The 26,847-nt window shown below is 46.7% G+C and overlaps 1 protein-coding gene across 1 annotated transcript in view; it reads left to right on the top strand.

Annotated features, from left to right (window-relative positions):
• PSMD1 (proteasome 26S subunit, non-ATPase 1) overlaps positions 1–26,847 on the top strand; it is a 156,103-nt gene that overhangs the window by 61,126 nt on the left and 68,130 nt on the right. Inside the window, exons 15-17 of the mRNA XM_061575041.1 lie at positions 4,026–4,140; positions 7,232–7,348; positions 12,188–12,290. Coding sequence (XP_061431025.1) covers positions 4,026–4,140; positions 7,232–7,348; positions 12,188–12,290 — 335 coding nt within the window. The remainder of the gene's footprint in view (positions 1–4,025; positions 4,141–7,231; positions 7,349–12,187; positions 12,291–26,847) is intronic.

Consider the following 26,847-nt stretch of genomic DNA (forward strand, 5'->3'; position numbering starts at 1 on the left):
CGTCGGGGGAGGTGGAGGGGTGAGGGGGTTGTCAACCGATGCGTTTATTGTCCATCCTAACTCGCGTAAACATCACGTTCACCTGGTCTGCGTGTGTATGCGAAAGTTTGGTGAATGCGGAATGTGGAATTGTGGCCGGCCGTGGAATTTTGTAGACTTCTGTGTCCAATCTACTTTACTGCTTCTCTGTGTGTTTTAACGAGCGGCGTATATTTCGCTCTTGACTTGCCTCGATGTAAACCTGGGTACAATTTTACACATCTATAGATTATTGTCGTTTTTTTAATCGTTCATTTTCACCTGCCGGTTGCTGGGAAATGACTTGAACGCTTTGAGCGGCGATATTGATGCGCGTGTGCGCTTAAAGCGTCTCCGAGATTAATTATTATCCAAATTACTTTTGGGATTGGTGCTGTACCAAAAAAAAAAGAGGGTAGCGGATCCCTTTTAAAAATCCGCTTAATCTGTAATTAAATGCAGAGGGGACCTTTTTTAATTGAAAGGACAAATACGCTTAAGCCTTCTTAAAATGCACCTGTTAAGAAAAAAAAGGGGCAACGGCACGCTTCACGTGGGAACGCTATGCACGTTTTAGAATCTGGTTAGCGGAAATTGTTCTTGTAACGACGGAGGATAATGTAAAGGAGCAGCCGAGCACACTGAATGGCTTTTGTCACGGTGTTTTTTCAATCGTTTAAGGGAGTAATGGTTAAAAGTTCACGGTGTTCTCAATATCTATTGTTCGCTTTAATACCTTGGGCTTAACCCTTTCCTGTCCTGAGACATCTGCACGTTGCCGGGTGTGCGGGTGGTGTCCAGTTGAACGCTGAATCTCGGAACGCGCAAGCGGCTTGGCGATGATTTTATTTGGCGAGGCGTAGTAGCACTGTCGTTTTTAATGATGTTGTGCTTACCACGGAGAACCATAGCGACACGACTGCAGCTCTGATAGCTGGCACCAAACTGCCACACGCCCTCCCGCATGGCCTTGTGGGAGCCACGCTACGTCTTCTGACCTGAAGACGTACTGATTAAGTTTTTATTTTAGTGTTTTTTCCTCTTCCGTTCCGATGACATACACGGCACATCAGAAGAAAACTGATGACGTACACTTACATCATCAGAATTGGAAAAGGTTAATAAGCTAGGATTCGCCAGTAAAGACGCTGCACACGCTTGTTAGAGAGCGACTTGGTGGTGGAGTATGCGATGACTGAGTCGTTACTTGTGTGACGGTGGCGAGATGTTAACTACCTCGCCTGGTATACAGGAGGTTGTGGGTTCGATCCCGGCCCTGACGCCTGTGTGTTTGGAGTTTGCATGTCTCTCTCTCCATGGTCGTGTGGATTTTTCTCCGGGGCCTCCGGTTTTTACCTCCATATTTAGAATCAACATGCATTTACAGTATAAATTTCCACGTGATAAGCCACTTCGTTGGGGTATCAGTTGTGGCCGGGTCGCTTCTGAAAAAGAGGTACAGCTCAGGGGGTGGCCTTACCTGGTAAAATAAAAAATTAGTATAGTTCAGTGTGAGACACCTACAAGATTGAGGCATGCTGTACTGCATAATGGCACTATTATAGAAGGCAGTACGCAAGGAGGTTTGACCTCGGTGCGAAGTATGTGTCTTCACCCCTTGTGTATGCACAAGCTTTCTCTGGATACTCTAATCTCTTCCACATACAGAGTCACTCGGACATTACTTTAAAGGAAGAAGTGAAGCAATAAGCTGGTGTCTCTTTTTTGCCAGGGATGCAACGATGCATTATTTTACCCATCGTCGCGATACATTCATCGAATCGCGCGCGTGAGAGTCATATTCGCGATGCGTACATCGTATAAAGTAGGTTCGTACTGCCACTGGAGGGCCGCTGGCATTCATCACGACCCCGGGTTGTGACAATCGGTGGACTTGCGAGGCGGTGCGATCAGTTACGCCTGCGTCCAAAGGGATGCGCGACGCAACATTTGAAGCGTCAGTAGTGAAATAAACCGACATCCAGGCGTCCCTTTAATTATCTGTATTTTTAAATCCTTTATATTAAGTTCGCTTGCTTGCTTACGACCGTGCAAATCTTTCGGTCGTTTTTTAACCCACTTCCCGTGATCCAATCGAGCTGACATTTTGCACACAGACTCGTTGTGCGAGACAATTAATGTTCGTGAAAATTTTTTCAAAAATTTTACACTGTTTAGGGAAAACAAATTAAATATTTAATTACCAATTGCTTAATACTGGCAGACAATCATCTGACCCATAGGTGGCAGCCATCTCAAGCCAGAGGACGAGAGGACTCTAGCCGCCACGCATATAAAGGATTTATAGTGAAAAACTTTGTTTTTACGGGTTATACTTATTAAATCTCACACTTGTAGCACACATCCCAGGACAAGCAAACGAGTTGTGGGACTGGCGAATTCCCCGAAGATGATGCTGGATGTAATTACCAGCGAAACGTCGTACTCAAAAATTGTAAATGTTGTGGATTCACGCTTCAACACACCGGTGGGCTAAAGTAGTGAACTATTTTTCTTTTGTCAACGTGACACTTTTTTGCTGATTGGCCGTGTCGGGTGGTGGAGGGTTACGACACATTTATAAATAATAACGTGATCTAACCCAAAAATGTTTATTATGAATAGTTGTGTAACTACATGATATTAGCTGGGGTTTTTTAAGGGATACATTTTAATAAAAAAAAACTCCAGAGTACTTGGAAAGTAATTCCCCATACTTGGTCATCGCGCACACCCAGCACCTCACATCCCAAGAGGCTGTTTTTTTCTTAGGTGTGCATACTCACACTTTACCCCACCGCAGACATTCTTTCTCGTAAGCTTCACTGCAAGTGTGCCAATATTTATTTCTTGAAACTGTTTCGGTTGATTACCCTACTATGTATATAAAATAGTGTTTATCGAATCGGTGCGCCGTGCGACCAAAGGCGACGCTTCCACGCCGAGCTCTCGGCAAAATGCGGCGCCGTGTGTACAACCCCTGAGTTCGGGAATGGCCTCTTGAAGATTACAACGCAGAACCACTTCTGCGTGACATCCACTTCAACGGTGCTTTGTTATCCACGCGTGAGGCACTTGCAGTAGATAAATGCCCTCTTCACGACGGCAAATTGGTTCCACAAAACCGGTCGTTAAGTGATCCGGTCGTTAAGCGAGTATAGGAAATACACGTTAAAGGCTTAATTCGTTCCCATAGCATTGAAGGTTATCCTTTTTCACTGGAAAAAACTTGATTTATAATATTAAAACAATGGATATTAATACGTAAAGATACTAACAACATTATAAACACATAATATTAAAAGAAACATAATCAGTGCATTTCTTACTATTTACTGTACCTACAACAGCCCGTCGTTAACAGGGGAATCGTCGGTCAGCGAACACATTGAGCTCTGTGAAGGTCTGTCGTTAAGCGATTAGTCGTTCACAGGGGTGCTTGTTAAGAGGTGTTTTACTGACATTTTCTCACTGCCCCTGCTGTAGAGATATATTGCTCCCATTATGATCGCAGCAATCGCATTTTTAATCTCAGACCTGCAAAAACCCTGCTACGGTCAAAGTCCAAATGTAACGTGATTGTTTATTCTATTTAGCGCATTCAGTGGGGGCTTTTGTCATGAACTTGCTACACTTGAGTACCCGGTTTCATCAGGGGTGGCTGAAACCTGGATTCGAACCCAAGATCTCAGCCGTGCCGGCAGGGTGCTCTCAACACGGCGTTTAACTCCCCCCCCCCCCCCCCCATGCCATGAGCCACCTGAAACCCCTCCCAAACGCGTACACGTGCACTTTTACCGGCAAGCATCGGAGGCGCGATCGCGAAGGCAGGAACTCGGGCCGACGAATGTCTTCGCCGAGACTCCGAATCGTACAACCGCCTCGAGAGAAACCTCAGTGTAATCCGCCGTCCGCGGCAGTCGTGACGACCCGGCGCAGAAACTGTTTTTTCGTGAGCATGCTGCAATTGTCTGCGCGTGTGCGTGCCTGCGTGTGTTTGCGTGCAGGACCCCGGAGCAGTGCCCGAGCGTGGTGTCCCTGCTGTCGGAGAGTTACAACCCCCACGTGCGCTATGGCGCCGCGCTCGCCCTTGGAATTTGCTGCGCGGGGACTGGGAATAAGGTACCCTGTGCCCCTGAGAGATTTCACCCAAACGCATTCCTTCTTCCCCGCACGCACGTTTGGTCAAGTGTTGTTTACTTGCCATTTTTGTGTGTGTGTACACGTGGCAGAAAAAAGAATGTGACGATTTATCGTCGCGTTCGATTTTTTTTTTTTTTGGGGAGCGACGATTTGATTTACTATTTCGCATTTCGTTTTATTTTTTTTGTCTCCTGGTGACTCATTTGTGTTGTTTAAGCTTGTGTCCTCGGTCTCGTTTTGTCTAAATTGTTCTATGGGCCCAAATACATCTGAGCATTTACTTTGTCGTCATCGCCATCCACGGTAAAAACCCACTCCTGGATGAAGGTATTCGCAAGCCTTTCGCCGACTCATCATCCTGCGGTGCAATAACCCAGTGAGCACCTGCACACGAGCCGATTTCATCGCTCCCGTCTACTCGTTGGACGTTCGTGCAGATGTTTAAATAATATATGTGCCTGGGCTCATGATTCGACACACGGATAATCAGCAAAATAATTAAATGATGACTCATGACGTGACTCGTGACATGTCCATTTGCTTTTTGACGTTATTTTTTCACAATGTGCAATGCGATTGTGACACGGATATTCTCTGCTGTGCATAATAGCACATTATCTATCCCATGTATATTAATATAACTAATGCATGGCTTTGGAGATAGACACCTCAGCCATGTGACCAGCGGTGTTGTTGTCGTCTAATTGAATTAACAATAGGCTGCCCACTAAAATTCACATTAAAGCCATTTTTCTTGAGTTCACCGCACACCACGTGTCTCCCACTGCAATTAATGGGCCAGCTATTCATCTCGGTGATTCCTTTATCTCTCGGTGCAATTACAGTATTAGATATCGACTGCATGTAATGGCGCTCTCCTGGTTATGAGTAACGAAATAAAGAACTAAAAACAGAGCCAAGACACACGTTTTGAAAATCGAGGTGGGCTCTGTGTAATCCTCAACTTTAGTGTGCGATTATTCAAATGCTGCACTTAGCCTCCTGCCGCTATAAATATTGCCATTTTTGGTAACGCTTAAGACGTCCCCGTTAAAACACAACGGAGCCCATGCAATCTAATTCAATTCCCTGTGCGATCTGCTCCGATAGACCGTTTGTGCACGGGTGGCGTGTCTTTTTTTGCGTGCGTTTTAGTTTTGTTGTCGTTCCACCGCATCTTAGAATTAGCACACTTGGCTTACGTACGGTGTGAAAGAAGTTCAACCTGCGTACGTACGTACGTACACACGGACCGTGCTCTTTCACGGCGCTTTTCCAGCAGCCGGTGGCCACTTTGGAAATTCGTGGCGAAATCGGGAATTCCCTCCTGCGGCAAAGAATGATTAACGCGCTCCCAGCCCTCTACTTCCTACTGGCTTGGCAGTGGCTGTTTGCGTTGGATTCCCCCCCCCCCATTCCCCCACCCCTTCCCGTGTTGTGATTTCATGCTGTTTAATCCCAGGGAGAATATGGCATTGGGGATTATTGGCGGCAATTAAAAAAAAGCCACGCAATCGGTAGCAATTAGCGAGAGGTGCCGTGCAGGTTTCACCGGGGATTTAAGGTTGGCTGTCTTGTCGGGAATTCGTTTGGGAATTTTGTCTCTGGAGGGTTTAAGTACGTCATAAATTCCTGTTGCCAGTAAAATGTCACGTAGGACACTTAACAGAGGGCGAGTGGAGGTGCTTGAGCTTATTTAAGAAGTAAACTCCGCCGCTAGGGAGACATTAAAATGCTCAGGTAAAAAGATAACGATGTGTGTTTACTGTTTACCTAATTGTGCAATGATTGCATTGATTATGCGTGTCATGTGTTCTGCCATTGACTTTTCCCGTAAAATTATTTGAAAAAAAATTTTATTTGAAAAAATAATTTGACAGTCAACTTATGTGATGGGAAATAGTTACTTTATTTAACGTCATCTGTTTTTTCGCGGTAATTATTCTTTCTCCTTTAACGCGGCAGTTCTGTTCTACATTGTTTAATTTCTAGATTTGAAGCTTTCGTGACTGCAAGGAATAATATTCTCAGGTTTTTTCGGTAAAGTCACGTAGGTAAAAAATTTCAATTAATAAAAGTAAAATAAAAATAACACAAAAATCACGACGTTTCGGAGGCAACACAAGCTTCCGTCTTCAGGTGGAACCGTCACAGCACGATAGCTGTATCTCACTTGATACAGCTATCATGCTCCGAAACGTCGTGATTTTTATTTTACTTTTATTAATTTTAATTTTTTACCTACGTGACTTTACCGAAAAAACCTAAGAATAAAAATGGTTTAATTTCCTTGCGTGTGATTGTATTCTGTCGTAATTTTGGAGAACCAAGTCGCTTGCAAGTGAGGACCATCCTGGTCTCTTGAGTTTCTCGCCTCGTTTAAACTGAAATGAAACCTTAAAGTATTTATGGGGGAGTAGTGAAAAACTTTGGAACACCAACCGTCAGAATAGTACTCAATCCGTCATTACATTCGATGTTAAAAGGAGGGCTAGAAAAGTCCAGATCTGAGGATGGTTTGGGAAGCGTTTGGGAAGGCCTGAGGAGTAGACGGGAGTATTAAACTGTTCCAGCTGCTATTCTTGGTTCTTTCGGTAAAGTCACGTAGAAGGGAAATAATAAAAATATCAAACAATAAAAAATTCTCACAACGTTTCGACTGCAACACAAGCAATCATCATCAGGTGTGAAATCCACAGCAAGAAAATAAAAAAAAAGTGAAATTTCAAATTTTCTTGCCGTGGCTTTCACACTTGATGATGATTGCTTGTGTTGCAGTCAGCGTCGTGATAATTTTTATTGTTTAATATTTTTATTATTTTATTATTTCCCTTCTACCTGACTTTACCGAAAGAAACAAGAATATGAATCCCTGCAGTCACGAAAGCTTTAAATCAAAATGTTCCAGCTCCATTAATATTTAAAATCAAAGCACCCCACATGGTTATTAGGGAAATGCGCGGAATACTGGAGGCGTGATACAGTTCACCAATCCTCTGCCGCCCACTGCTCCACCAACACTGTTTCTCTTTCTCGCTCTCCATTGTCTCCCCTCTCACCCCCCAACTAGGAAGCCATCACTCTGCTGGAACCCATGACGAACGACCCGGTTAACTACGTGCGACAGGGCGCGCTGATTGCCTCCGCTCTCATCCTCGTGCAGCAGACGGACGTCACCTGCCCCAAGGTATGGGACACGGATTTTTACAAAAAATGTATCAACCTTCTCCCACCACCGCCCTCGTCCATTATCATGACTCCCCTCCAACTACCACACTTCTCCCTCCTGCTGCCACTTCCGACTGGCCTGAAGGAGCATCGGGGCATCGTGGCTTCTGTGCCTCCAGTGGTGCTCCCCCAACGGGGGGCCCCTCCTCCCCACGGAATTAAAACTCACGGGCGTGCACACACGTGTGCAGGGAGAGGCGGGGTGTAGTACGTTATGGCACTGCACTTCAAGACTGGCATGCGAGAGCAGAGTTTTCGTGAACGCCTTGATGCTTCTGGTTGTAATCTCCAGTGAAACGCTGTGCGAAATTGTGACGCATTGCTTGCTTTCTAACATTCCTTCGGTTTGCTGATAAAGCAAAGTCAAGTGGCATGTTTGCCCCCACGTGACAACTTGAATTGATTGGCTCTGTTGGGTGGTGGAGGTGTATGGTAAAAAAAAAATTGCATTATACCTCCGATTAGCATGGTTGGCTTCGTACGGGGCAAAAGAAGTTCAATATACATGCAAAATGAACGACGAATAACAACATTGGCCGTGAAAGCCCATGCATAAATTTAACCCAGCAACTGGACTTCAGTTCCTGGCCACGGCTAACATCAGTGGCACGAGTGATATCTGAACCGGTCCTTTGCCTTCCCGACAACGATTCAGCCTTTAATGGGTGCCTGGAGCAGTGTGAAAAATCTCAGACCTTGGGAGACAAAGGCGGCCGAACGTGGTTCTGACCACACCCGCCTCATTCATTAACCATTCCGGCCTTAACAGGTGCTCGCTAACAACGCCTGTTCCCCCCCAACGGTCTGTTAACGGGCGACACACTTGATCTGTTGTCGTCGTCGTCGACATAATTAGGCGCCTTGAGGCATTAGTGGAAGGCATCTTACAAATAAAATGTCAATTATTCTTATTAATACAGGTACAATATTATGAAAAATCTGAATAGGTTTTACCCTCTCTGGTAATACAACAGGTGTTAAGAGGTTCAAATACCAAATAGTATTTGCGGTGAAGATGCAAGCAAACATGCTCTATGTGCATTGTCCTTGTACTGTTCGCCATTTGGTGTTCTCCGGTCTGACACTGGTGAGACGAGGCCATGAACAAGGCTATCTCTAGTGTAGGCCAATCAGTTCCACAGATAATGCCATATATTATCAGAGTATGTTTGTTTGCATGTTCACCACAAGTACGTGTGGTTAATGCAGACTTGATTCCTTGCAAAAGGTATCTCTTTGTTGTTTGAACATCTTTAACACCTGTTGCATTGCCAGAAAAGGTGAAACCTATTCTAATTTTTCATACTTTGATACTGGCAAAAGAAAGGTCCCATGATTCCTCGCCGTAACGCAAAACCACCGGCTGCTGTTGGCTCTGCACCTGGATGTGGACCGTACCCAAGTTGACTTAGCCCAAAGCGAGCACACCGTACACGCCGGTCAACATTAGTCACCCTAGACGGCCAGTGCCCGCGTAGCTTAATTTTTGCCTGCGGCTCCGCCACGTGCCGTTTCGACCCCGCAAATAGGCGCTCGCTAACGGCGCTCGACTCGGCGATTTCTATCCAGGCTTTTGCCGGTCATGACCCCACGATGTAACGGAGGCGTGACCTCGCCGTGACCTGCGGCGTTGAGACCGGCGGATTTATAGTCCGCTCGGAAGCGGCCTCGCAATTCTCTCCGTATGCGCATGCGGCGCGTAACAACTCCTGTTGCCGTTGGATTTGACTTGAGGCTTAAATCGCACGAAAAAAGACAAAGCACCGAAGGTTCCCGAGATCAAATCCACTGGGAGAATCCTGGGTTTGAATCCGGGCAACAGCTTGCGATTAAACTGGGCTCTCAAGTGCACTGAGAGTTGATGATGGTCTCAGAATCAGAATCGTTCTTTACAATGGAGGAATCCAAAGAGCTATGAAGCTTTTTTTCACAGATGACCAGCTGTTTCACAAATATCCAATAAACATGCCTCAACCTGGTCACCAATGACTGCACACGAAAAAAATCAACCATCACATTTATTTTGGTTGTGCATTTCCTTTGGATATATTCCAGCACGGATAATTAAAATCTCAGTATGGCTCGCACATGCAGCGGCGGGTGGGGAGATGTGTTCCTCTCCGATCTGTGAAGAGAGGTCAGAGGTGGCTCTGTGATATTCCCTTCTGTGGGATGGTTTACTCACAGAACATGTTTTGCACTGCTGTCCCAGAGTTCCAAATAAATGGAAGGATCCCGAGTTTAGCCACACAGTCTGCCGGGTTAAAGGGCTCTCTTTTTGAGTTCACTAGACGGCACTTGGCGGAAACGGTAGAGAGAGGTAGGGGGATTGATGTGGCCAGGACTACGCATGCCTGGCCACCTTTGTACCCACGTTGTTGGTGTTCTCTGTACCGTGCCAGCGCTTTATATTTGGTTAAATTGACTGGGGGGGTGGGGGCGGTGCGGGGGGCGGGCTGGCGAGCGGGGGAAGTCCTTGGCCAGATTCGGATGCCATATGCCCATTTGTGTGGTCATGCCAAGAAGTGTACAGGGGTTGTCAGGTTCGAAGCACAGAGTGTGCCAACGTCTATGCCTGCCGCATGCCATGCCAGCGCACCGGCACAAAGAATCCCCGCTCGGAAAAGGATGGCTCGTATAGAGACGAGTGTTTTTTGAGCGAGCACCTTTTTTTTTGACGTGGCCGAGAGCCATTAGAGAGACCATTTTTGTGAGGGGAGTATGGGTGGGGTGGGTGGTGGGGGAGGCAGCGGTGTATGTTATTTTTCTTTGCTTCGTGTACATTTGATTTTTATTCGTGTATTTTAAAGAATGCTTCCGGGAGAAATTCGCCGGTGCAAAATTGTAATGGGGATCCGCTGCAGTTGTTTGTTCCCACCCCCCACCACCACTCCCTCTTGTTATGACTGATTGTAGCCAGTGCCCCACGGGCATAGCTACCATTATCACTGACCACATGGTGTGCTTTTGTCTGAGACGTGTTACACAACATCCACGTCGCTGCGAAGCTGTGATTCACGCACACACACTATTCTGAGGTTCATAACAGTCAATTTATCCATTTCGTCTATGTGTGTGTGTGTGCGTGCTGGGTGGCCTCCCCGATAATCGCGTGCCGCTAATTGCACCCAGCTGCTATGTGCCGGCCACGCACAAAGCTCGCTCTCTAAAGCGTTGGTCATCAGCAAACCACTGGAACCCCACTTTCAGCTCAAGTCCGATCAGCCTTTCGAATTGTATACGAATTCCACCCCTCCAGCCAGTGCATTTTGCTGTTTGTGTATTTATTGTTTCGGCTACGCCGTGGGACATTGTGAGATGAGGCCAATTTAATTGTGTGTACGCGGTTGATTTATTTCAATGCACCAGAGTTTTTGTTTCTTTAATCTCTGAACATGTGTTTTCTTCCATTTGTGTTGATATATATATCCTTTAAAAGCCATGCGCTAGATTTAGTTATTTTCCATCTAATGCCCAGTGACATAAATGTTTTGAACATGATTTGTTACTCTAAAGGCCTTGAAATCTTCACGGCGGTGCCAGTTCTTGATGTAAACTGGTTTAATTAAGGGTCACTGAAGTTTAATTAGCATTTAATCCTTTTTGGGTTGAAACGTTTTAATTCCGTTATTGCTCGGCATATGGAAAGTGTGAGGTGACTGGTTAAGTCCATTTGGTATTTTTATAATACCAAAAAGTGTTTAACATTTGCAGTGAGATGCTTATTCATTGCGTCACTTGCACATACATTGGGAACGTTTCTCACAATGTTGACTATTGGATTTCATTTGACAATTTTTCTCCCCACATTACTAAAAAGCCACCGTACCATTTTAATAGCCTTAAAGGCAAAAAGTGCACATCTTTGTTTTGTTCTCTCGAATGCAAATGCTCTTTTGTTTAATGATTGTTAATATTACTGCCGCCCTTTTAACGGCTTTCCCGGCTGGTAAAGGGTGTGTTCACATTCTGGTTGTAATCACCGTTCATACACAACACTTAATGTTTGTACCTCCATTGTCCGTGCTTGGTTTACTAAACCACTATGTGCCGGCCACAGCGATTATCAACTCATAATTTTAAAAAATCCATATGTGAAGGCTTGTTTTGAACATGATTTTCACGACATTGTTTTCGTGACCCACCAAGCGTACATAATTTTTTCCGCTGCACAATTTTTTTTTTTTTACAAAATACTGTCACGCAGTGTAACGGTCAGCACACTGCAGTTATAATCCGGAGGTAGCCGGGTCAATTCGATCTCCCGGCGCGTGGCAGTTAAAACGATTCTGCAAGTTTATTTAAACACCCCCTCTCACCCCATCCTCTCCAGTGTTCTGTTAAGCTTCTTGAACCGCCGTGCACCATGGTCACAATTTACAATTTTCGCGATTTCACAATTCGTAAGACCTCAACGAATCGAAGGCGGCAGTTTACGCGTGGAATCTATGCTTCAAGAGCGTTTTCAAAGTCCAGTGACTTGAGATGAAATCTCAACCCTTTAGTGACCTACTAACACGATGATGATGCAAATCAGAGATACTGCTCATCATGGGCTGCAGTATGTACATATGTGCTATGAACTTCATTCACACCGTACGTAGCCAACCCAGCTAATAGGAGGTGATGGTGATGTATGTGAATTTTTTTGCGCCACGTGTAGCCAACCGGGCTAACCGGAGGTGCGCGAGTTGCTTTATTTAGTATCGTGACTGCAACAGCGCGGTTGCCACTTAGTTGTGCGCACGTGCAAACTCGTCGCTTGGTCACGTGTAAACCACGCAACTCGCTTTTTCAGGTGACGCACTTCCGCCAGCTGTACACCAAGGTCATCAGCGACAAGCACGACGACGTCATGGCCAAGTTCGGTGCCATCCTCGCCCAGGGGATTCTGGATGCCGGTGAGATGCGGGAGCGCGTCGTGCGTGAGCGCGCATTGGTGGTTTGTTACGATAGGGGGTGTACTCGGTCTTGCCGAAGACCTCGGTACCAGTGGTGTCAGGATCGGCCTCTGGAGGAGGCTCGTGAAGTACTCAACTGGGCAGTTGGGAGGCAGTCGTCCTCCCAACAACGGCAGAGGGCAGAGGAGTGATGCTCACAACAACGGTGGGCTAAAATGCAGCAAGTTGGCACAGCAGGGACCACGGTAGTGCATTTGCTAGTCATCTCGGTCAACCTATGGCACTTGGGTCTGTCCCGTGACCCCTCCTGTCATCGAGCCTTCGACATTTCACGTGGCCTCCCAGTGCGCCTGGCCTGGCACAGGCGCCGTTGTGACGTCGCCGCCACTTGGTGACGAAAAGGGGCTGTTGTCGTTGCTGTACTAGCTATTGAGTGTGCTGGCGGTGCAACTGCACAGGGGCCGTACTCCAGTCGCACTCCGCCACTGGGGCTGTGCTGCCTCAAAGCACGCGGCACTGGGAGCCGTGCATCGTCACCTCGCACTAGTCAGGTTCGGGCTTTGTATGGCACTGGTACCGGTGGGGTCGGTTCGACGACGTGGAATTGGGAGGCCCACCTTAGACATCACCGGTGTAGGGGAAATAGCAGACCAGGTAAGTTGTTGACCTGTCCTTGCCTGTGCAGTGCTCATGCCTCCTAAGTGGATGCTGCTGGGGCGCCTGTTAAAAGATTGCACGATAAATTTAAGTGAATGTGTAAAAAAAAAATGAGATGAACTGATGCAATTAAGTAAATGACATAATTTTTACCTTTAAACTATAAACGATGGCACTTTTGCTTCCCTATGACAGCTTGTGTTCATTAAGCTGAAACTTACAATCAGCTTTTTATTTTTATACAGATATCTCTTTTGTCACCAAGATGTATATACCGTGGATCGTTTGAAAACACGCGCACACACCGGTCCCCGATGGGTTATTTGGAGATGCACCGTGACATTTCCTTTCATGACGTGGCCTTCACTCACAGACTGACAGAGCCAGTTTCCATTGGGTTCATTGGACAATGAACCCTTGTACGCCGGGCCGATCCGCAGCGCCTTTGTGCACTCGACGGACAGACCCCAGTCGACGGCACTACCAATTCAGTCGCTTCGGCACGTCGGCGTATTTTATTCAAAGACTAAAATCCCATGGCCATCTGTGTTTTGCTGTTGTTGTTTTGCTGAAAGTTCGTTCGTTTGCGTTTTCATTTTGAGCAACGTTCACTTTTTTTAAGTCTTGCGTGGCTGGGGCAAGACTCCCTCCCCTCCCCCTCCATTGGTATCCAACCTTCGAAGTCCTTCAGCAGTTTGGGAGCACTCGGCAGGATTTGGTAAAATTAGCGGTGTTGCTTGTCAACTCCCCCAACTGCCTCCTCCAGCGCGCTGCTCTTGTTAGCCATCGGTAAACAAAGCCACGTGCGTTTACACTGAACAATGTTGTTTTTTTTTACCGCCAGGTAAGAGCCCCCCCCACTGATTTATTGTAGCTCGTTTTCAGAAGCGACCTGACCATCGCAAATGATAGCTCAACTGAAGTGGCTTATCGCGTGGAAATTTGTAGCGGCCAAATACTCGAAATGCCTTCACGTTGATTCTAAATGTAGAGGGAAAAATCGGAGACCCGGAGAAAATTCCAAGTGACCGCGGTGAGAATGTAACATCTCCAAATATGCAGGGATTAGCATCAGGATCGAACCCACGATCTCCTGTACACCAGGCGAGGTAGTTAACATCTCGCCATCGTGGCACCCCAAAATCACCCCCCCCCACGCTTTCTTTCCCACTTCCTACCTTCCACCCCACTGTGTTTAACCCTTAAGCAAGCGTCAGATGTGTCGGAAGCCTGGTAGAGATTTCGCCGCGCACTTCACTAGAGCTCCCCCCCCCCCCCGTGCTACTTGCTCAGCGCAATGTCCGATGCTTCACTCCGCAAGGAATGCATTTTCCTGAAGAAGCTCATCGTCACGGAGTTAATCCGCATAGTCTCGTATTATATCACTTTTTTGCGCAGTTAATTAATGGCTTGGACGAGGCCACATCGGTCTCAGTTGACTCGTGTGAGCCTGCTCTCCAAAGCCCAGGTGGGATCTTGGAGCTATGAAACGGTTGTCTGAATGTTGCTGGTTCATCACTCCGATATGGGTACAGAATAGTGCTTCTCTTCGTGTCACAATTCTTAATTTGTTTAAGACTTTTTGCTCATTCCTATAACAGTCGGCGCTTGTGGGATGCGTTGAGGTTCATTTTAAAGTTGACGTGACATTGATTAGCGAATTACCATCCTATTTAACTTCGCCCCCGTCTAATTTTATAACTGTGTGCAAATCAAGAGTAGTTTTTATACACCTTGAGTTTACGGCATTATAATGTTGGCGTCGTGGAGCAATATCGCGTCGTAGAACTTACGGACGTGGCTTTAGATGGAATTGAACTCTCAACTGAATGCAAACTTTTTGATTTAAAGCTTTCGTGACTGCAGGGATTCATATTTTTGGTTCTTTCGGTAAAGTCACGTAGAAGGGTGTGGTTTTCACACCTGATGATGATTGCTTGTGTTGCAATCGAAACGTCGTGAGAATTTTATTGTTTCATATTTTTATTATTTAGTTGTTTCCCTTCTACGTGCCTTTACCGAAAGAACCAAGAATATGAATGCAAATCGCCTCTGGCAGTCTCCGAATTGTACGTTACGTATAACCGTTTCGCGCCGCGCGTGAACGTTTTTGGGATAAAGACTGCACCAAGTGGATAATAGTTATAGGCATTCCATTCATCTTCGTAGATTATTATTCGTAACCTTTTGAACTTGTATAGGATTTTTTTCTCGCAAGAACGGGTGCTTATTGATGCGATGAAGGTCCCTTTCTGTTCGGGAGCTTTATTTAAAATGTGCGTTTAGTTCGTTGTGTTTAGATTGTTGTCCCCCCCCCCCCCCGCCCTGTCGCACCTATTAGCATGGTTCGTTACGTACAGTGCGAAAGAGGTTCCAACATACGTACGCACGTTAAAATGCATTCGATCGCTCGGCATGCTCGGAGATTTGATGGAAGTTCCAGATGCCCGCGGAGCCAAAAGCGAAAGCGGCGTGAAAGCGTAGAGGGAGATAATCGATGCTTGTTGAGGCTTTAGATTCCTGTTTTGCTGCCCTTCCCCCCTCACCTCTGATTATCATGTTTGGATATGTACGGCGCGAAAGAAGTTCAACGTACCTACACACGTAGTTCCATTCCTGTTGCAGGTGGCCACGTGCCCATCCTATGTCACCTTTACATTGATGTTGTCTGTAGCAGCGCTGAGCACCTGCTAGGCTTGCGATAATTAATCTTCCTGCGATTCGATGAATTGCCACAATTCAGGGTCACGATTTGACTCGGCGATCAATCTTAGCCCAGGTTTGCGCCACCATCGCTTGTACCCTCTCGCCGCATGTCTTGGTGGTTTTCTTTTTCGTCAGCCTAAAGGTGAACGTGTGCGCGCGATTTGCACGGACCGTAAAACAATCGATTCTTTACGATGAATGCGCGTATTCCGGTGCGAGCGAACGAACGTTCCACCTGTGAATCCTTGCATCCAACCAAAGTCTCGCCCCCTATTAATTTCCACACACGGGAAAAAACAAATACCACCGGAGAAAAGGGCCGTCTGCTGTAAAGCAATTGGATCCACTCGTGTGCAGGCGCTAGATAGATTGTTACTTCCCCCGAATCTTGAGAGATGGCATTGATTGAGGCCGGCGATGGAGAGATGATAGCGATAGTGTGCCAGCATGTGTCTCGCCTTCAAGCCGATTACTTTTTTTTATTGAAACTATAACACAGGCCGTTGCGCGCGCCACCTTGGCCGTATAATGTCACGAGCTTGGGACTCGCCAGTCCCGAGTCGTCACACTGCATGTATTCAAGTGAATTACGCTGTGGTAGCGCCATTGCAAGGAGACGGATACGCGTGCGGATTACGTTTGATTAAGCGCGGGGTGGCGCTGATGCTTGCGACGTGCGCCTCGTGGTCCAGCGACACGAGGTCGTGCTTTGCGAGATGACCCGCCAAGCAAGCAGTACGGCAAGAAGGCTCGCTCTCAAAACGCCAAGCGGGCTAGCAACAAACAAAAAGGGGATCTGTTGAAAGTGCAATAGATGATGTTAATATCTTCTTGGTTCTTTCGGTAAAGTCACGTAGAAGGGAAGTAATAAAATAATAAAAATAATGTTTTAATTTTATTTTTATTATTTTATCACTTCCCTTCTACGTGACTTTACCGAAAGAACCAAGAAGATGAATCCCTGCAGTCACGAAAGCTTTAAATAAAAATGATGTTAATATGTTCACCGGTATATAGGTGGATCATGTCCAGGCACTGCGATTTCCCCGTGCCGTCATCGTTTAACATCTCACAAGTGAATTTCATTGCTTCACAGCAAGCAAGCCTCCGAGTGGGTTTTTTTTATTCATTCACCGTCATCATCAAGGCAGCAGCCATGATCTATCCGCTGCCGGATGAGGGCCTGCCTGAGGACGCCTCCATCCCTGGCTGTCCCAATGAGCAACGATCCGTCAAGTATAGGAGTTCCAAGACTCGCTATGAGTCGGCCCACTCTTAGCTTGGCTCCGTCGTCGCTACGAGCCGGCCGCGGTGGGACGTTCCTCTCAGCCGTGCTCTGTTCTTTTTAAATCCTTTATATTAAGTTCGCTTGCTTGCTTAGGACCGTGCAAATCTTTCGGTCGTTTTTTAACCCACTTCCCGTGATCCAATCGAGCTGACACTTTGCACACAGACTCGTTGTGCGTGACAATTAATTTTCGTTAAAAATGTTTTCCAAAATTTTACACTGTTTAGGGGAAAAAAATACATTATTTAATTACCAATTGTTTAATGCTGCCAGACAATCATCTGACCCATAGGTGGCAACCATCTCAAGCCAGAGAACGAGAGGACTCTAGCCACCCCGATGCCACGCATATAAAGGATTTATAGTGAAAAACTTTGTTTTTACGGGTTAATTTTTGGCTGCCAGTCACCCCATCGTTCGGCTCAAACGCCTCTGCCCCCCAATCCTCCTCGGGGTCCTCCTGCCGCATTTGGCTCTGAAACTGGGGTCAGCGTCGCAACGCGGGATCCTTCTTGCAAACAAGTCTTGCGACTCGGCGGGGCTTAGGTTTATATCTTTTTTGAAATCGGATTTCTCCGTCGCTTGGGGTTTCGCTTGTCGTCTGTGCGGCCGTGCAAAGCTGCGACGAATCGGACGGCGTTTGGCGCGCTAGGAGGGTGTGGGTTTGTGCGAGCACGCGTGTCAAGTTTGGTGGCTGTAAATCCACGTGGTGAAGGTGTTGGTGGTTTCATTGCGTCCCTGAGGCTGGTAATCCCCCCCCCACACGCACGCCGAAGGCTTTTGACTGCCGCACGAGCGCTGTTCGTTTAATTTATTTATTCGCTTTTGCGTCGACACCGTGGGCGCTAACATTTGGTGGGGGGGCCACTCTCGCCAGGTCAATAGACAGTGGGAAATGACTATGAAATTACATTATGATAATAGACGGAGTCTATAAGAAGCATTAGATGTGTGTGGGTTGTCGTGGGGTTTTTTTTTAACGTTGGCGCTGGCTCCGTGGTTAGCACACCGCGATACGAACCCGGCGACCTGCGTTTCCGATTCCCTGTGGGTAATGTCAATGGCAAGGAATACCATAACCGGCCCCGGGTCTCTTCTCTAGGTTGATTCGGCATTAAATGAGTGTGCAAGTTGTTGGGGCGTTAACATCGGTACCGGAGAGACAAAGGCGGCCAGGCGGTCACGCTACCCACTTTCGTGTCATTCCAGGCTTAACATTAGTATCCGGGGTGTGATGTGGGTAACATCAGCATTGTGGGAGGAAAATGTGGTGTGTGTGTGTGGTGACTTGATATTTGCATATGTGTAGAGCCCTTTGTCAATCCACTGCTGGATGAGAGCCTCGCCCGCACCATGTGGGTGGGCAGTTTTTGGTCATACTTCACCACGCTGGTCAGCATGGGTAAGTAGTGAAGGCAAAGACGTGCAAACCAAGGATGTTGCTTCAATCTCCACTGTTGTCCCCCACGTAGCCCCCCCACAGCAGCCATCCAAGCATTACGCAGACTGAACTCTGCTTATATTTCAACGATCTGATTAGATCGGGCACTTTCCAACCGATTTGGTCATGAGTGACTTTACATGTGTGTGTGTGTATATGAAAAATGGGGACTGGTAGTGTAGCAGCTTAGCACGCTGTGCTACGGATCCGGGGACCCGAGTTCGATTCCCGTTCACGGCCGACACCTGTGACGATTATCTGAGCTGCTCCTGAGCCTCCCCTAGGTCGGCTCTGCCTCAAACGAGTGCCTCAAATGAGTACCTGGTGTGATGTGTGAACATCGCCACTGGGGAGACAATGGCGGCCGGGCGTGATGCTGGCCACCCATTGCCTCGTGCGCTGTGCCGGCCTTCGTAGGTGCTCGCTGAACAGCACTTGCCCCAAAGTGTCTTAAGGCTATACGGGGGATCTTTGTCTTTGTGTATATATTTAGTACTGGATTATATATAGTATTCGTATATAGATTATCCATGAATCCGCGATTACCATAATCAAATTATCTTCACGGTATGTTTTTTGCAGCCTGCTAGTGAAATCGTAATGCGTTTTTTTTAAGCGACCTTGTTTGACCCTGCCCGGTTATGCGACACCGCTGCCGTGTGGCGTAGGTTATCGGTGTAGTCTATAACAGCCGGGTGTGGAACACTGAGGATGCGCTGTCTGCTGGTAAGGCAAGCTTCCTTACCTGTGCGGTAGACTCGATTATCTGCGCTAATGACGGGCAGGACGGCCACGGATAATAAAAAATCGTGGATAATCCAAAATATCCATTTTCCGCGGATCCCTTTGCCAAAAACCACTAATATAGGTGTACATATAAACGATCGGATCAATCTCTCAAAATGAAGCACAACTGATTCTTTTGATTGTTACTCTTTCGATTTAGAACGAATACTATCGACCGATCGATACGCGTGCTCCGTGACAAGACTTTCCTGCTCCCGCGCAAAAGACTTGGCCAACTAAGTGGACGGCAGCAGAGCCACGCCAATCTACATCAATCAAACTCCGCCAGCCACTATTGTAAAGATATGCAACTACTGTACTGTAGAGGCGACCGCGTGGATTTCGGAATAACTGGAGCGCACGTTTGTTTGTTTTAAGCACGTAACTTGTAATAAACTTTTCCAAGAATAACAATGTTACAAGGTTTGTCCGATTTGAGGATTAACCACACACCTGAGATTTGGACGTGAATTAATAACTCGCCCAAATGAATAATCTAAAAACAGTTTTTCATTGTTTTTCTCTGAAATGGTTATTAAAAGTCACGTGCTTAAACTGAACAAATATGTGCCCCAGATAATCCGAAATCCACGTGATCGCCTCTATAGTACAGTAGTTGCATATCTTTACAACAGTGGGCGGAGTTTGATTATTTTTTATTATCCTTTGCCACCAGCAGCAGCATCAACCTTGCATAATAATAATTTCATTGTATACAGCATCATTCGTGCAATTGCATCCCACAACGCTACACATCAATTATTCAGTTCCGCACAAAAAATACAAAAATAAAACGATACTATTTAGCAAAGAAAAATAATGAATACGGAAATAACGAAAAAAATGCACATAACAAGAAAATATCTTCGCAGAGAAAATTTATTTAATCAATAAATATATTTGTTTGGTATCCATACCCCAATCCACCACGGAATGAAGGCCCTTCACAAGCTGTTGCGACCTCTCCAGGGCCCTGCAATGATAACAATGTATCAATCTTGATTTGAAGCTTCCGTGACGGCAGGAATCCCCATACTCTTTGGTTCTTTCGGTAAAGTCACGTGGGTATAAAAAATAATAGATCGCGACGTTTCGATCGCAACACAAGCGACCGTCTTCAGGTGAGAGGAAGACGGTCGCTTGTGTTGCGATCAAAACGTCGTGATCTATTATTTTCTATACCCACGTGACTTTACCGAAAGAATCGAAGAGTAACAATGTAACAATCCACCGTCGGATGATGGCCCTCCCCAAACTGTTGCCACTTTTCCCAGGGTCTTGCAATGCTAACAATGTAGCAATCCACCCCACGCATCGTCTCCTTCAGCTCGCCCCCCTCTCCCTTATTATCCTTGATTATTATTCTTGACCACTGCCCATCATCCCCCTCGAGCGACGTGTCCTGCCCAAGACCACTCGTATTAGCGGTCCAAAGTGATATATTTAACGTGCACACGTGCCCTAAATCATGTGCGTGTCTGTTCTGTCTCTCCATTTATACATTGCCATTTTTGATATGCCTGCCACCAAATTTTACTGGGTGTGCCCGATAAAGTCGCATCTCAGAAGCCAAAGCGGGTTTTTAGGCCGCTTAGTGCCTGGATGGGTGATCTGTAACGGGGCTTGCCAGGTGTTGTAGGCGTGCGTCCATTCCCTATCTGCTATAGCGAAAAGGGCCGTTACCCGAAACGTTGGCAATATTATCCAGGTAGTCCCCGACTTACGATGCAGATGCGATGCTGGAGGTATATTTCACTGTGCTCGCAACAGGCTTAAAGCATTCTTCATAAGGAATCTTAGTTATTGCGATCATAATCGTTGTCTGTATGATAGTTCAACAAGCACATGTGGTGCAGTTTGTACCATTTTGTTGAATATCCGACCACGTGGCTCGGCAAGCAGAGCAAGGGGCTTCCCATCGGAAAGCCGCGATTACAAATCCTGTTCGGATGTTGACTCAACCCATCATCATTTTTGGGGTCAATACATTTAGTACCGCTTTGTGAGGAAGTCAGCATTGGTTACCCTATGGAGAAGACCCACCCTGGCCATGTGAATATGGAATTTTCAAGACTGGCTCAGGGCTGTAAGCGGGAAGATGAGCACCACGTCAATGCTCATTTGAGCAGGAAATCACTTTTGACCATTTAGATCTACCGCCGCCCTCTCCATCATCGGAAGGTGAAATTTCCACTGTTGGTTCCATGCCCCAAGTGGATATATGAGAACTGTCCCAATGGCTGGCTTATTGGAGCATGGAGATGGTGGTTTGACTTCAGACTCTGCTTCCCTGCAGTCGACCGGACAAGTGTTTGCCCGTGATTGCACTCCTCTCCACGACGGATTCGAACGAACGCTTTGTCTTGGTGACGCGACACTGATGGCACAATTGGGATGAAATTGGGGAAAGAGACGAAAAGATTGGTGGGAGGGGATACGACGAAAAGAAGAAGAAGAATGAAGGGAAAAAGAAAAAAGAAAAATCGTCGTTGGCATTTTTGTAATCGGCGTTTAATGCCCCCTTCGCGGCAAGGCTCGAGAAATAACGACTCGTATTTACCGCCGTTTTTTAGCCGTTTAATTTTTTCCCGCCTCGTCGGAATTTAGCAGCCTGGCCGAGAGTCGCCACTAATGCTCATCGCGCAGGCATTTTGAGAAAAGGTTAAAGCATCAATCATATTTAATCAGTTAATCCGCGCCGGAGATTGACTGTTTATTGCCGTGCTGGATTGCGTGCCGGAGCCCACCCAGGTTAAGTGTAAATTGTCCAACGCCTCGGCTGCCAATCATCGCCGGCAGCTGATGATTATGGATCTAGATTGCTCCGGCGGTCAGCTCGCAAATGAAAATCTATAACGATGGATACGGGCGAGAATGGCTTTGTGCAATAATGGCTTTGGTTTGGTGCCAGCGTCGTGCCGTCTCCACTTTGGCGTGGCGGGAGCGCTTTAAAGAAGTTTATGCCCGTCGTGGTGTGTGAGCCCCGTCGCCGGTATTAGTTGCCGGTTCGGCGGCGCGACTTGGCGGTCTCCAAGAGAAAATTGATTCCCGCCGAGTAGCTTTTCGTTTCGATGCCATTAAGCTAAAGAGTAATATACTCAATCAGCATTTTTTTGAATGCGTTTTTGTGCGTTCTGTGGGAATAATAATAACACTGGTCAACAACAAAAAATTCTGGCCTGGACTTTTGCAGCTGTTTTAGACTAATTTCAGGGTGCTGATTCCAAATCTGATCAGATTTGCTCTATCACATCTCATTTTTATGCTATCGGCATACCCCATTTTCATTGATTTTACCCTGAAATTAACTCTGTCACTAATGATTGCAAGTTGTTGCGAGTCAGTGACTGCTTTAGTGCTGTATTTTTAGGATAGTGTGTTTATAATATAATTTTATGTAGATATCCACATTTATTTAAGATTTTTCTTCTTATTGAAAATGCTATGTTTGATATCTCAAAAACCTGATGTGATAGACAAAAACTGATTTGGAATCAGCACCCCAAAATTACCTTAAAACCGTTGGAATAGCTTATGCCAGAAAAAGTGTGTTGACCAGTGTAATAATAATGTCGAAAACCTTGGGAACATTTAATTCACTGTTGCCTACCCCAGAGTCCTGGCAGTAAGTGAATTTGCGGATAACGTGTGTGACTGTGTGTGGTGAGACAAAGGGGTGAGGTGGCTTACTTGCTGGGGGTTTATGCAAGTATGTGCGTTGAACTTCTTTCGCACCATACGTATCCTCCAACTGTGCTCACGTGAAACCCCAAAGGCGCCCGTCGGTTCGTGCTGTGCTTCGCCTTCCGTGTCCCCTCCTCCGACCAACCCGCCGCTGACCGGTGTGGCCGAGGTATGGACAAATAATGACCCCTGTGATCCCGCTCGCACGCCTTGTGTGGAAGCCGTCTTCCAGAAGTGGATTGCCAAATAAGGGCTGCATGTTGCGCGCATGCAAGCAAGCAATCAAGCGGTGTACCTAAACTAATCAAATGTGACGTTATTGATTTGCTGTGTTTGTTTTCTTTCCTTTTTGCAATCAAAATGAATATCAGTCACAATCACACGTGACCAGTGTGTGTGGTGTGTTAGGTCACGTATTTTTTGTTTTGTTATCGCCCGAAATATCACAATGCGCGAGAGACCCCTTCTGAAGAAAGAGCATTGAGACACTCCTCGCAAGGCTTTTTTTTGCCATCTAAATAAATGACATTGGTAGATTCTGGATAAAGGCACACCTCTTGGAAGCATGGCCAGCCGTGCTTATAGCACCTCCGATTAGCACGGTTGGCTACGTACGGTGCTAAATAAGTTCAACGTGCGTGCAAGCAGATGTTGACCTTTGTCTTCCTGGCCCAACGAGTGTAATGTAAGGGACGTGTTGCTCATATCAAGTTTCCTCTCGTATAAGCATTAAAGGGGGAGTTGAAAAAATTAACCCGTAAAAACAACGTTTTTCACTACAAATCTTTTATATGCGTGGCGGCTAGAGTCTTCTCGTCCTTTGGCTTGAGATGGCTGCCACCTATGGGTCAGATGATTGCCTGCCACCATTAAGCAATTGGTAATTAAATATAATTTATTTTTTCCTAAAAAGTGTAACATTTTGGAAAAATTTTTTCACGAATATAAATTGTCACGCACACGAGTCTGTGTGCAAAATGTCAGCTCGATTGGATCACGGGAAGTGGGTTAAAAACGACCGAAAGATTTGCACGGTCGTAAGCGCGCAAGCAAGCAAGTGAACTTAATTTAAAGGATTTAAAAAGGTAAGGGTGCAGCCCCGCAATTTCTTTGCTCATGCCACTGCCGGCAGAAGAGCATCTGCTAGCGGGAGCTCTTACCAAGCCTCTGAATGGAGTATTTGACCTCTTTTACGCTTGCTTGAATTCTTGGACCTGCCGAACCACTAACTACTACCCTTTTATACTGCCGGGATGGATTTAACGTGTGGACAGATGTCCCCCGCCTCCCCGATGGGGGATTTAAGACACTTGTCCATTGTTTCAACTGCGGATGACACCGGGAGAAGACACCAATCGGTGACCTTTTGGATCGTAGGTCCAGGGTGCTAGCCATGACACCAACGGGAGAGCGTACCCCGTAATATTAGTATTGAAGGAGAGGAATATCGCCCGCGGCCATATTTTGCTCGCACTGTCGCGTGTAATCACCACAAGCGTTGATCATTATTCAGTTACACGGACAATCACTCGGGGGAAGTGCTAATGCTTGCTAATGTACTCCGGGGGTGAACACTGCATTTGTCAGCGGGAGCAAGGCAGGCCTTTCACGTGTCTCCTTATCTTATCACGGCCGCGCAGTGAGACTTTTCACTCCTGCCTTTATTCTGGGAATGGCGCGGCGCTGGGGGTGGGGGGGCGGTGGTGGTGGCGGCGGCAGCGGCGGTACTGTGCATGAGAGTGTATCTTTTTTTCATGCTGCAATTCTTAAAGCTAATTCCATGCCAGTCCCCATGCCAGCTGACCGAGAAGGGAACTCTGACATTGCCATGTGCTAAGCGAATGCCCTCCAAAGAAGGGCCGCTGTGCGACGCTGGGCAAAGTCGGGGCCACAAAATCACCGTCCGGATGTCGGGCTGTTTTTAAAACGCCAATGACAATCTGATGTGCTTGGCAAAGCAAAAGCAGAGGGGATTGGGACTTTGTTCTCTGAGGTGCCATTATTACCTTGCCGGCACGTACATGGTCACACAGCTTGACTTTGATAAATCAATGAAGTGAACTCTGCGGCTTTGCACACGGACAGGTCTCTTTCTGCCAGTGCGCTGTCTGTATGTATGTTAAGCGCTGAATCTGTCTTCACGTATGTATTGGAATATACCTTTTTTGCGGAGAGTTTCACCTTAGACAACTTCACCGATTTCAACAAACGAGAAGCCATTCGAAAGTTTATGGTGTTTACTTTGTGCGAACGAGGTAAAACGCACAACGGAGAAAAACAAATTTTGCCAGATTATTTTCCGTATCGCTCCTTGCGTTGATTATCATCTTGACTGTTTACAATGGACCCGCTCATGACACTAGCCTCATTTACAAATCGCACAATGGATCGATGGGGTGCCACGGTGATAAGATGTCAACTACCTCGCCTGGTTTACTGGAGATCGTGGATTTGATCCCGACCCTGACGCCTGTTGTATATTAGGAGTTTGCATGTTCTCCCCGTGGGATTTTTTTGTGTCCTCTGGTTTTTTCCGTCACATTTGGCAACTGCTATAAATATCCACACGATAAGCCCGTTCTTTGAGCTATCATTTGTGGCCAGGTCTCTTGTGAAAAAGAGCTATATAGCTCAGTGGGCCTTACCTTGTTAAATCACATTTTAAAATAGTTACGTATGCCCTTGGGCCGGGAAGGGGCTGTGTGTGGGGTTTGCGGGAAGTTTATAACTCTGAACAGGCTTTCCATACTGGTATAAATTGGTGAGTTGATGGGTGTCAGGTGAGTGGTGGGTGTCAGATGAGTTATGGGTGTCTGCCGAGGGTCAGGGGAGTGTCATGTGAGTGTCATATCATAATCCAGAACATCGCACAGGCTGCCCACTCTTGATTGTATTTTCACTCTAGGCCTACGTGGCACCGTGCTACTAAATTGACTCAAGTTGAAAGGTTGTGAATGGAAAACCCAGTCTGGGATAGCCTCCAGGATCAATTAGCGGGTGGCACATGATGAAGAAGTCATCATTCACTGGATAATTAATTTCTGCTCCTGCCAAAGTGAATGTGAAATTTCCACTGGTGGCTCGGGACCACGAAAAAAATGTGCCGACGTATTGCTTGTTTCATAAAAAGAGAGCGTTCGTCGTACGTATTTTGTTTTTAGTCGATTATATCGTAATTGCACAATCCTGAGTAAAGCCATTCGGGGAATAAACATCTGTTTGGAGAGATTTTTGTGCGATCACATGGTAACCGTTTTAGAAACATCAACTCGTTTAGTTTTTTGAGAATCCCAGCAGCAGCAGCTGCTGCTGGCTGCATTCATGCCCAGGATTTAAAAGGTTCTGACTCAATTCTCTTGACATGGCCATTTTGAGCCCCCCCCCCCCCCCCAAGCCACCTGGTGACCTCGTGGCGTGTGTGGGGTTTATATAGCGGCTGCGAGACTTTAATAAAGGAAAGAAATGGCCCTGTTGTTGGGTAATTTTGTCATTTGAACACAAGTGTGATAAGGATGCGCTGCTCGGTGTAACCCCAATATCACCGCAGGCTCTGCGTGCGTGCGTGTGCGGGGAGCGGTTAGCATGCCTCGCTCCGATGCCTGGCGACCCGAGTTCGATTCCCGCTCACGGCCAACACCGGTGACGATTATCTGAACCTGTCCTGGGCCTCCTCTCGTGAGGTCGACTCGGCCTCATATGAGTACCCGGTGTGTAAACATCGCCACTGGGGAGACAAAGGCGGCCGGGCGTGGTGCTGACGAAATCTACTTGTCCACGTAGCGTGAGAGTTTCTGTAAGTTTTTATTTTACAAAACGATGCAGGAAAACCTAACCGTGTATGTGTGCGTATGTCGGTGTGCTCTTGTATATGTAGCGTGTGTTGGGAGTGGTAGTGTCGTGGGTGGTTAGAGCGTTGTGCTACCAACCCGGCGAACCCGAGTTCGATTCCTGCTCGCGACCAACACCGGTGACGATTATCTGAACCGGTCATGGGC

Source organism: Lethenteron reissneri, chromosome 57 (assembly GCF_015708825.2).
Source record: "Lethenteron reissneri isolate LAM-NWPU_2019-01 chromosome 57, ASM1570882v1, whole genome shotgun sequence".
In the NCBI taxonomy this organism is placed as follows: Eukaryota; Metazoa; Chordata; class Hyperoartia; order Petromyzontiformes; family Petromyzontidae; genus Lethenteron; species Lethenteron reissneri.